The sequence below is a fragment of the Dendropsophus ebraccatus genome, chromosome 10 (assembly GCF_027789765.1).
Source record: "Dendropsophus ebraccatus isolate aDenEbr1 chromosome 10, aDenEbr1.pat, whole genome shotgun sequence".
NCBI lineage: Eukaryota > Metazoa > Chordata > Amphibia > Anura > Hylidae > Dendropsophus > Dendropsophus ebraccatus.
Genome location: NC_091463.1, coordinates 10046138 through 10058568, shown reverse-complemented (window position 1 = coordinate 10058568; position 12431 = coordinate 10046138). Strand labels below are relative to the sequence as shown.

Genomic DNA, 12431 nt, shown 5'->3' with positions numbered 1-12431 from the left:
ATCTGGGGACTGGGACTGATCCCCTTCTACAAGCTCTTGTAGGGGAGAGGAACCAGTGGAGCCTCTCAGTTTGGTAGATGCCCCCCCATTACAGAGTGCTGAGGGGCATAGTACAGAACTGCAAAGACCAACCCTCATCCAATGGGAGCTTCATGGCAATGGGAGCTTCATGGCTGCACACCTGTATGCCGGCCTTACATCACCCAGCACAGTCCCAGTGTCTGATGTAAAAAGCCGCCACCACTGAACTCTGGAGCGGAGGAGACGTGTTCTGTGATGATCACTGTTAATATTATAAAAGTATTATGAAGCAAATCATTTCTTCCAGACACCTGTGCAGGCTCCTCCCTCTTTATTATACATTATATCAATATAAAAATATTATAATACACAAACTGTCTCATCTCATCACAGTCCTAAAAACATTCAGACCGGTCCCGATCACGTGCTGGAGGCATTCCCTCGTACTTCAGTGGCTTTTCCAAGATTGCCGGCCTCCCTCTTCAGGACATTAAGTAATGTCTGTGAGCTCTCCAGTATCTGCAATAAACCAGAAGATAGGATAATATATATCTGCTACATCTGACGGTCCATCATCATAAGGTACCTTATCCATAGGGGCAGTATTATAGTATAGTCTTTTATATAGGGGGCAGTATTATAGTAGTTATATTCCTGTATATAGGAGCACTATTATGGTAGTTATATTCCTGTATATAGGGGGCAGTATTATAGTAGTTATATTCCTGTATATAGGAGCAGTATTATAGAAGCTATATTCCTGTATATAGGAGCAGTATTATAGTAGTTATATTCTTGTATATAGGAGCAGTATTATAGTAGTTATATTCTTGTATATAGGAGCAGTATTATAGTGGTTATATTCTTGTATATAGGAGCAGTATTATAGTAGTTATATTCTTGTATATAGGAGCAGTATTATAGTAGTTATATTCCTGTATATAGGAGCAGTATTATAGTAGTTATATTCTTGTATATAGGAGCAGTATTATAGTAGTTATATTCCTGTATATAGGGGGCAGTATTATAGTAGTTATATTCCTGTATATAGGGGGCAGTATTATAGTAGTTATATTCCTGTATATAGGAGCAGTATTATAGCAGTTATATTCTTGTATATAGGAGCAGTATTATAGTAGTTATATTCTTGTATATAGGAGGCAGTATTATAGTAGTTATATTCTTGTATATAGGAGCAGTATTATAGTAGTTATATTCTTGTATATAGGAGCAGTATTATAGTAGTTATATTCTTGTATATAGGGAGCAGTATTATAGTAGTTATGCGGTTCAGGGAAGAAAAATAGCGCTGCACATCACACCTATGGCTGATACTGGTGCCCCTAGGCTAAATAAAAAACACATCAGAATTTTGTGTATGAATTGATCAAGCCATACTGCCCCATGTACCTCGTGCAGGTATCTGATACACATGGGTCCCTACACTAAGTCCACACCGTGCCAGTCAGTAGCCACCAACCCCGCAGGCACGCACAGTCAGGGAACGGGGGCCATGGGACGGCCCTGCGACCCCCATGTCACAGGACCAGACCCAAAAACACCACACCAGAACCCGGCCAGCACCGCCGGCGGAGAAGGTCGCCCCCAAACAGCACAAGTCTGGATGAGGTATTGCACTCACCATAGCTGCGGCAAACAGAATGGGAAAAAAAACAGGAGGGATTAAAACCATGTGCACTCAGGTGTCTCCTGCTAATTGCGGTCATGTGGGTCTCACCAGGAGGAGTGCAAAACACGGAGAAAAGAGAGAAACAAAATGCGGTTCAGGGAAGAAACAGAGTGCTGCACCTCACACCTATGGCCGATACTAGTGCCCCTAGGCTAAATAAAAAACACATCAGAATTTTTGGGTCTGGTCCTGTGACATTGGGGTTGCAGGGCCGTTCCATGGCCTCCCTTCCCTGCACTTGCACGCTTTGCGGGGTTGGCGGTCGCTGACCGACACAGTGTGGAGTTAGCGTAGGGTCCCGTATGGACCAGAGGACCTGCGCGGTGGTACACGGGGCAATATGGCTTGATCAATTCATATACAGACACTCTGGTGTTGATTTTTAATATAGGCCTAGTGGCATTAGTATCAGCCATAGATGGGATGTGCAGCCGTTCCATTCTCTCCAGTTCGTGTATTATAGTAGTTATACTCCTGTATATAGGGGGCAGTATTATAGTAGTTATATTCCTGTATATAGGAGCAGTATTATAGTAGTTATATTCCTGTATATAGGAGCAGTATTATAGTAGTTATATTCTTGTACATAGGAGCAGTATTATAGTAGTTATATTCTTGTATATAGGAGCAGTATTATAGTAGTTATATTCCTGTATATAGGGGCAGTATTATAGTAGTTATATTCCTGTATATAGGAGCAATATTATAATTGTTATATTCTTGCATTGTCCTAACATATACATGCTATCTTACCGAGTTCACACACAGTATTTTTGCTCAGTCCTCATATTGCAACCAAAACCAGGAGTGGATTGAAAACACAGATAGACTATGTTCACACACTGTTAAAATTTAGTGGATGGCTATCATTTAATGGCAAATAATTGCCGTTATTTTTAAACATCGGCCGTTGCTATGAAATAATGGTCATTATTTGTCATAAAATGACGACCATCCACTAAATTTATACAGTGTGTGAACATAGCCTATCTGTGATTTTAATCCAATCCTGGTTTTGGTTGCAATATGAGAACCAAAATACTGAGCAAAAATACTTTGTGTGAACCCAGTCTAAAGCTCTGAGTTGTATATCATGGTACTCTGTGCCAGTCTTTACCTTCATGTATGCAGCTTGTGTTTCGGCAATGGTTTTATCGAACTCGTTCCTGGAGGCCATTTTCCTGGCGAGGCTCTCGTTCACTCTGGACAGTTTCTCGGTGAGGATCCGGATATCGTTCTGCAGCTTATTCTTCTCCTCCTCCTCCTGCTGAATGTGACGGTTCAGTTCATCTCTTTTGCTGCAGAGATCTTCAATACCTAAAGCATCAGGAAAGGAGAGATTGGGGTAAAGATGGTGGAAATGAGGAGATGCGAGTACAGTAACACTGAGCTGTGGAGGAGACAGTGGGGACTACAAATCCCAGCAAGCCAGAAGATAGGAGTCATTGTCCAGCAGTGACAACTAAACACGAGAATAAGGGTCATAGTCCAGGGATAGGGTCACAGGGCAGGGGGGGAGATATAGTCCAGGGGTAGGGTCACAGGGCAGGGGGGGGGGGGGGGGGGGAGATACAGCCCCAGGGGAAGGGTCACAGGGGAGGGTGGGAGATACAGCCCCAGGGGAAGGGTCACAGGGGAGGGTGGGAGATACAGCCCCGGGTAGGGTCACAGGGGAGGGGGGAGATATAATCCTGGGGTAGGGTCACGGGTGGGTGGGGGGGGGAGATACAGCCCCAGGGGAAGGGTCACAGGGGAGGGTGGGAGATACAGCCCCGGGTAGGGTCACAGGGGAGATATAATCCTGGGGTAGGGTCACGGGTGGGTGGGGGGGGACGGGAAAGATATAATTCTGGGTCACAGGGGAGGGGGGAGATATAGCCCTGGGATAGGGTCACAGGGGAGGGGGGAGATATAATTCTGGGGTAGGGTCATGGGGAGGACAGGAGATACAGCCTCGGGGGAAGGGTCACATCGGAGGTCAGGAGATACAGCCTCGGGGTAGGGTCACAGGGGAGGGGGAAGATATAGTCCAGGAGTAGGGTCACAGGGGAGGGTGGGAGATATACCCCGGGGTAAGGTCACAGGGGAGGGTGGGAGATATACCCCGGGGTAGGGTCACAGGGAAGGGTGGGGATATAATTCTAGGGTAGGGTCACAAGGGATGGTGGGAGTTGTAGTTTAGGGGCAGGGTCAAAGGGCAAGATGGGGTCAAGATGGTCAAGGTATGGGGTCAGGGGGGTGGAGACTCGAATGGTCAAGGTTCAGCCGGCAGAGGGTGATATTCGGGGGTCCCCCCGGGTTCCTCACACTTCACCAGCTCGTTGTTGTAGGTCTGCAGCGCCGCTCCCTGTTGGCTCATGGCTCCTCTGCTTCTAGCAACGGCTCAGCCGCTCCAGGCCGCCCCAACCAATCCAAGCGCCCAATCCCCGCCCCCTCGCTCATCAGCAGCCTATAAGAAGCAAAGAAGCGCGTCACGTGACCGTAAACGCTACGCTGGAGGATGTTCGGAGACGTCACGCGGGGCAGGCCGGCGTTCCTCGCTGCCATGGAGATGGCTGGCAGCCCGGCTCTGCTACGTCATCACCCGCCGTCAAATCTCAGTCATCCGTATGCGACGGCCGGCCGCTCAGCGACAGGCGGGAGACGGCGATACGACAGTATGTCACAGGCCGGCCTGGAGGAGCTGTCCGCCGCCTGGAACACCCTGAGCATCGCCCTGGTGCCCGCCTCGGCCCTCGGTTTGGTCAGTGACATTATGGTTACCCCTACGGCCCTTCCCATGGAAACCCCGTACCATATTGTGTACATTTGTGTCTCTCAAAACGAATTGGCGCTGTCAGGGGATGCTGGGAGTTGTAGTTCTACTAATCGCACAGTAATCCTAATAAATCAGCTGTGAGCTCCGTGTAGAACTTTCAGCCCATGTCCATCATTGGTCGTCACCATGCATAGCATCATTACTCCAGAGCTGCACTCACTATTCTGCTGGTGGGGTCACTGTGTACATACATTACATTACTGATCCTGAGTTACATCCTGTATTATACTCCAGAGCTGCACTCACTATTCTGCTGGTGGGGTCACTGTGTACATACATTACATTACTGATCCTGAGTTACATGCAGTATTATACCCCAGAGCTGCAATCACTATTCTGCTGGTGAGGCCACTGTGTACATACATTACTGATCCTGAGTTACATCCTGTATTATACCCAGAGTTGCAGTAACTATTCTGCTGGTGGGGTCACTGTGTGCATATATGACAATATGGTCATATACTGATATAAGAATAATAAAATAACAAACCTGTGTTGGTGAGCCACTTAAACACAAGATGCAGAAAGTGGCAGAATGTCCCCATTAACTGTGCTCATATATACAGTGACCCCACCAGCAGAATAGTGAGTGCAGCTCTGGAGTATAATACTGCATGTAACTCAGGATCAGTAATGTAATGTATGTACACAGTGACCTCACCAGCAGAATAGTGAGTGCAGCTCTGGAGTATAATACAGGATGTAACTCAGGATCAGTAATGTATGTACACAGTGACCCCACCAGCAGAATAGTGAGTGCAGCTCTGGGGTATAATACAGGATGTAACTCAGGATCAGTAATGTATGTACACAGTGACCCCACCAGCAGAATAGTGAGTACAGCTCTGAGTATAATACAGGATGTAACTCAGGATCAGTAATGTAATGTATGTACACAGTGACCCCACCAGCAGAATAGTGAGTGCAGCTCTGGAGTATAATACAGGATGTATCTCAGGATCAGTACTCTATTAGGTGTCCTATATGTATGTGTACAGCGGCTGCTGGTGACTGCACAGTCAATGTATCTATAAGGTGTACTTCATTGTGAATCTGTTTTTCTGTCACACAGGCGGCCCCCAGGTCCGGTCTTGTGGAGTCTTATCAGGAAGGAGACCTGAAGGCGGCTCTGGAGGTTCTCCTGGACCATGACCTGCACTCTGTGCTGGAGGAGTGGTTCACAGAGGTGCTGCAGATGGATCTACAGAAGAACATTGCACCTGAGTTCTGGAATGGTATAAACCAGCAGGAGAATGCGGTGGAGGAGCAGCAGTGCACCGTCCTCCTCCTGGACACCTTCCGCCTCCTCATCACCCGCCTTGACCCTTATTTAAAGAGTCTGGACATCCTGGGGCGATGGGCGGACATGGCTCTGCTGCCCGGAGCAAACTCACAGACGTTACGGGACAAGGTGTTCACCATGATTAAAGCCATCCTCTTCTTTTCCACCTCTAAGACCTTCCAGAACATGATCCTGCAGTTCTACAGTCGCACCTTTAAGATCTACATGGGGCAGAAGAGGAGGGCAGACAGCGGGAGTGACTGTGACAGCAGCATGGACGAAAATGAGCGGAGCTGTGAGGACAGAGGGGCGGAGGAGGGGGACGAGTGTGCCGGCTGCGACAGCAGTAAAGATCAGTGCTGGTGTCAGACCGCTATGGAGCAATTCTACGAGCTCAATGGTATTTTGTAAGTAGCAGCCAATCACATTCCAACGAATATTGTGTGTCACTAGAAACCGCAACCTTATTGGTTACAAAGAGCTAAGTGGCTTCTATACAGATGAGTGTAGAAGCAGCCATTCTCCAGCTTCTTTATTGCTGTGTGACCAATGGGATGGGGACTAGACAAGGCATGAAGGTCTGATCAGTGGGAATCCAGTCACTGGGACACTTATACTTGGGGCAGGTCCCTGCTGTAGACCCCGGTCGTCCATAGCTGTTTATGTATATTCCATATGTGATCAGATAGGTGCGACCTGTCACCCCAGTGTATGGGATCGCTGGGGTCCTCTTGGTCCAATCACCTACTGACCATATCCATAAGATAACATAAGAACAGAGCATTACTGAGACTGAGGGTGTCTGTCTCATCCACAGCCACAGGTTAAATCTGCTGGAGAGAATCTGCTCAGACCCGGTCACCACCCTCCTGCACAAGATGATCGAGCAGAGGATGGAGAAGAGGTGTCGGGGGGATTATGAGAGGTCCTACCTGAATGAGTTCCAGGAGGTAAGAAGTAACATGGCCTCTTCTGCCCATAGGCTGACACCGTACTTGATCATACAGAGGAGAGCAGGGGCAGCTCCTTACATGGCTCTTACTGATTCTGCATCAATAGCCATAGAGCAGGGGTGTCAAACTAGTGGCCCTCCAGCTGTTGCAAAACTACAATCTCCAACATGCCTAGGTAGCTTTAGCTTAGGCTGTCCAGGCATGATGGGGATTGTAGTTTTGCAACAGCTAGTGGGTCGTGAGTTTGAGGCCTGTGCCATAGAGGAAGTGTGATGCTCTATAGTAAAGAAGCTGGCAGCCATAATACCACAGAGGCAGACTTGTCGGTATCTCCTTGGTGAGGCTCCTTGGTGATGTCTGTGTCTTATGTTTTGGCAGTGGATAGAGAAGGTGATTGGCTGGCTCAGTAAAGTCTTCCTCCAGGACGGCTCTCCATCCACCCCTGAGTCTGGCAGCACCCTGAAGAGATGGCGTTGTCACGTCCAGCGCTTCTTTTACCGCCTTTACGCCAGCATGCGCATCGACGAGCTCTTCAGCATCATCAGAGGTGAGGATGAGGAGGGTAAGGGACATGTTATAACGGGTAAGGAACCTGTCCCGGCATCATGGGAGTTGTAGTTTTGCAACAGCTGGAGAGCCAAGGTTTCCTACCCCTGTGACTATAGGACCGTCCTGAGCAAATAACAATGTACCATCATGTTCTGTGTCCAGATTTCCCGGATTCTAAGCCGGCCATAGAGGATTTAAAATTCTGTCTGGAGCGAACGAATCAGAGGCAGCAGCTGCTGTCGTGTCTGAAGACCGCCCTGGAGACCCGCCTGCTGCACCCTGGTAAGGCCGGAGTTCCAGATCCCCTGGGGTCTGATGGGAATTGTAGTTTTGCAATAGCTGGAGGGCTGCAGGTTCCCCATCCGGGCTATAATGGGACAGGTGACTGACTGCAGAGCTTCATACAAACTGTTACTTTCTCTAATCAGCCATTTGGCACTTCTGGAGATACATAGATGGCACTGACAGTACATTGGGGAGACGTCATTAACCCCGTTCTGTCATGTCTCTCAGGAGTGAAAACGTCTGACATCATCACGTTGTACATTTCTGCTATCAAGGCTCTGAGAGAGCTGGACCCATCCATGGTGATTCTGGAGGTTGCCTGTGAGCCCATCAGGAAGTATCTAAGGTATCCGATCATTGTCCGCTCAGTAAATGTTTCCTATATAGAACTAATGGGGAATATGGGGTCTAAGGGTATGGAGATGGCCTAGAGTCTCAAAGTATGTGGGGGGAGACAAGCAGGGGTTGTTTCCTCAAATATATCACACTTCTATATCTTCTACCATAGAGCCAAACAGCTGTATATAGTGACACCCCGACTCCACTTAATATGCTGACTTTGCTTAGGAGACGTGTCTGTTGCCGCTCACCTCACCCTGATAGACGTTTCTTAGCAGATTACAGCTCTGAAGGCATCTGTTCGGCTTTATCTCAGCTTTGTTAGGCAGTTTGTCATACTCAGTCTGTCCTGTGGGGACGCTGCTGGGGTATCACAGCTGATCACCGGGGCTCCATGTTTGTGAATTTTTTGATGAAGCCTTATTTCGATATCATAGTGGTGTTCTCCACTATTGTCAGGACTCGGGAGGACACAGTCCGGCAGATTGTGGCAGGTTTGACTGGTGATGCAGAGGGAGATTTAGCCAATGAGCTCTCAAAAGCCGACCCGGTGGTCCTAGAGAACGGACAGGAGAGCGATGACGACATATCTGAGCCAGAGGACTGGATGCCAGACCCAGTAGATGCTGATCCAGGTATGTGTGAGATTCCCTGTCCTCCATTACAGTTAAAAGAGGCCTCTTGTGGCTGGAGCCATATTGCTACCTCCATTCAGAAGAGTGATTGCCGGGCTGGGAGCCAGTGGCTGTCATACACAGTACTGCATTTTATTGTATGCACAGTGGATTAGGTGCATGTACAGTTAAAGGGCATCTGTGAAGGAATTGCAGACAATTATGGGACATGTGGAAGTAGTGAACGCTGCCTTCTGCCTAGTGGAGCGGACAGAGCAATACCGAAGCTTTCTGTTTGATGTCACGGTCCGTCCCATCAGGTGTTGCACTCTGCTCACACATGTGACGTAAGACACAGTAACACACTACACAGTGACAGTGATGTCCATGTGAGGCTGAGATCTTCTCTGTTTGATTTTCCCAGGTAAAAGCGGCTCCAGACGTCGCTCCTCGGACATCATCAGCCTCCTGGTCAGTATTTATGGCAGCAAAGAGCTGTTCATTAATGAATACAGGACCCTGCTTGCTGACAGACTCCTCCACCAGTTCAGCTACAGTCCTGAGAGGTAAGATGGAGGGAATCGGTCATGCACTACAGGTCCCAGCACGGCCCAGTTGCTGTATCCGAGCAAGTTTCCCATTACTGACATGAATGAGGAGTTTCCCAATGAATCTATAATTCTTTTTAGGGAGATCCGTAACGTGGAGCTGTTGAAGCTGCGGTTTGGAGAGGCTCAGATGCATTACTGCGAGGTCATGCTGAAGGTATCGGCCCTGTCAGTGACTGGTCATGTGACTAGAGCAGGGGTGTCCAACTGCAGCCCTCCAGATGTTGCAAAGCTACAATTCCCATCAGGCCTGGACAGCCGAAGCTTTAGTCATCCATCTATGATGGGAGCTGTACTTCTGCAACAGCAAGGGGGCCGCTAGTTTGACACCTGTGGACTAGAGCCGTGTTCCCCAGCAGTTACTGAACAGGACATGAGGACAGTTGTAGTTCTGCAGCTGCTGGAGAGCCATGGTGTAGGAAACACTGGATTAGAGCTTCCACAGTAGATTAAATAAAAAAACCTGTATATTTCAGGACATGGCCGATTCTCGAAGGATCAATTCCAACATCCGTGACGAAGAGGAAAAGCTCCCAGAGGAAGAGAGGCCACCATTTAACCTGGTGGCAGTCATACTCTCCAGCGAGTTCTGGCCAGCACTGAAGGAGGAGAAACTAGAATTGCCAGAACAGATCAAAGAAGCTATGGATATGTACACTAGAAGATATGAGAAGCTTAAGGTAGGGGATGTTGCTGGCGTGGTGTCTTACTGCATGTAGCCTGCAGGTGTCAGTGTTGTACTGGCTGAAGTATTGCCAGAGCGTTAGCTGGTGAACAGTGACACCTACAGGCTAAACGTGTAACTTCTGAATGAAGCTCTGCCTCTATTTAAGGGGTGCATGGCAATAAAGCAGAGATGGGGAATCCTCAGCCGCCTCCTGTTGCAAAACTTAATTTCCCATTGTGCCTGAAAAGCCAAAGCATGATGGGAATTTTAGTTTTGCAAGAGCTGAGCTTGTTGTTTTTTTCTCCAGAAGCTGAAAATTCTTATAGATCATATAGAGCCTGAAGTATTGTAGAGGATAAGGACAGGAGAGGAATCTTTGCTTATTAGGTCTGGTGGATTTCCAGCCTTTGGATGTAAGGTAGGATGTTCTCATTTACTGGCAGTATGCAGGGATTATTCTCTTTCTGGTCTTCTCAGGCGATGCGAACACTGAACTGGAAGCACCATCTTGGGTTAGTGAGCTTGGATTTGGAACTGGCGGACCGCACCCTGTCCTTCTCCGTGTCTCCAATACATGCTGCCATCATCTTAAACTTCCAGAATAAAAGTAAGAACCACCAGGTCCAGGTATGGGCCATTGCTTGTCTGCTGTACATCATTTCTATCTGGATTAGTCCTTGCCATACTCCTGGCATCACTTATGCAATAGATTGGATCTCCCCAGAGGGAGCTGTAGGGCTGACACCATAGACATGGGACTGGCATATACCTTGACAATACAGACAGATCTTTCCTGTGGTCTGCTGTGACTGATGTGAAACTACAACTCCCAGTATGCTGGAAAACCACACTGATTAATGGAGTGATCATTTCCTTATGCAGGTACCTGGACCTTAGAAGAACTCGGCGAGGTGCTGAAAGTCCCAGTCACCTCTCTCCGGAAAAAGATGACCCTCTGGCTTCAGCAAGGCGTCCTCCGAGAGGATCCCCCCGGCACCTTCACTGTCATAGAGGAGGAGCAGAAGGATCAGGCTGAGAAGGTGGTCCTAATAGATAGTGATGAAGAAGGGGATTCTGCTATGGCTTCTCAAGCTGACCAGAAGGAGGAGGAGCTGCAGGTGCGTGTCTGGATAATTCTTTACATTCAGGACAACCCGCTCCCATTTATGCTGCCAGGGCACATATGTGTAACTGTGGGTGATGGTCATTTATATTTGCTTAGTAGGATGTTAAAACATGGCTGTCACTGCAGCTCCTTGGAGCCCTATGTGTCTGGGACCTGTAATGGCAACCACATTGACTATACCCAGCTTTCCCAGAACCTTGTTTCATATCGCTGTATAGATGCTGGTCATGTATCCTTGCACAGCTAGGCTGGTGTTCCATTCAGTCAGAAAAGCTGGGGACCATCCTGCTAGCCATATTGGTTGTCACAGCTAGACTGGCGTGGTATTCAGTCCTCTAAGATAGCTGGGGACCATCCTGCTAGCCATATTGGTTGTCACCCTGGGCATATGAATAAGCAGTTGTTAGGAGCTGACACTCTCCCCTTCCCCCCCCCCCCCCCCACTAGCTCTTCTGGACCTACATCCAGGCAATGCTGACCAATCTGGAGAGCCTGCCCCTGGAGCGGATTCACAGCATGCTGAAGATGTTTGTGATGACCGGACCAGTCGTGACAGAAATTGATATTCAGGAACTTCAGGGATTTCTGCAGAAGAAGGTCAGCGAACATCAGCTGATGTATTCTGGAGGGGTATACAGGTTACCAAAGAACACGACCTAAAGGTCCCAGCCCCCAGACTGACGTGCATGGGATCCCAGCAGGGTGGATGCTGTATACTGTGTATACCAGGGTATGCTCCACTCTCCTGATGTTGTAGCTCACTGTGTATGTGAACCAGAAGGACGTGGCTGCTCTGTATATCTGGGCGGCAGTTCATGGTTGTGTGGATATATGTAAGATAATAAATGCTTTTGTTACAGTGGAAAATGGATCTGTACGTGAGAAGCAGGACATTATGGGGGAATTTATCAATGGCTGCACCAGCAAACTGGCACAAAAAGTCGACTTTATGCCAAAAAAATGACATAGTGAGCAAAAATGAGTGACATCAAATTCAAAGCTAGCTCCAGTATCCACCCGTCCCTTAAATTTGGTGCACTCCTATTGCAGTGGGCCGGGCCTGATGCGTTGATGGCTAAGGCCGATGTTACGGCTGCCTTTCGAATGTTGCTGTTTTGTCCTGTAGGTTATAATTCTTTGGGTTACGATTTGATGGCAAGTATTTTTATGACAAGTGCTTACCTATGGGGTTTTCTATGTCGTGTTCACATTTTGAGAAATCCCCATCGGATGGGGTTCATTTGTCCAATATTGGGAAGGATATTTTGCATGTTGGATTCCAAAATATGGTGGAGGTTTGGCTGTGATGCCTTGGGGGGGGGGGGAGGGAATAGGGCATGAGGTTCCTCCTGGCCCTGGTGCCGTTTGTCTCTCATAAATGAATGGACAAGTTTAATGTTGTATTAAGTATACAGATGGTGAAAAGAATTTGTTGGGTAAATTATTTGTGTTATAAACATTGCGGCCATCTTTTATGCC

General features: G+C 48.0%; 2 protein-coding genes across 2 annotated transcripts; one reads left to right on the top strand and one right to left on the bottom strand.

Annotated features, from left to right (window-relative positions):
* Window positions 1–309: 309 nt before the first annotated feature.
* On the bottom strand, window positions 310–4161 carry SSNA1 (SS nuclear autoantigen 1). Its single transcript, XM_069986274.1, has 3 exons — window positions 4019–4161; window positions 2829–3028; window positions 310–540 (listed from the first exon to the last, which is right to left on the bottom strand). The coding sequence occupies exons 1-3, from the start codon at window positions 4068–4070 to the stop codon at window positions 442–444; spliced, it is 351 nt and encodes a 116-aa protein (XP_069842375.1). The 5' UTR covers window positions 4071–4161; the 3' UTR covers window positions 310–441.
* A 62-nt stretch (window positions 4162–4223) lies between these two features.
* Window positions 4224–12419, top strand: ANAPC2 (anaphase promoting complex subunit 2). The gene is made up of 13 exons (XM_069986273.1): window positions 4224–4454; window positions 5602–6218; window positions 6629–6761; window positions 7143–7311; window positions 7476–7595; window positions 7827–7944; window positions 8397–8572; window positions 8976–9117; window positions 9241–9316; window positions 9636–9839; window positions 10304–10433; window positions 10709–10944; window positions 11400–12419. The coding sequence occupies exons 1-13, from the start codon at window positions 4257–4259 to the stop codon at window positions 11610–11612; spliced, it is 2532 nt and encodes an 843-aa protein (XP_069842374.1). The 5' UTR covers window positions 4224–4256; the 3' UTR covers window positions 11613–12419.
* Window positions 12420–12431: the final 12 nt, after the last annotated feature.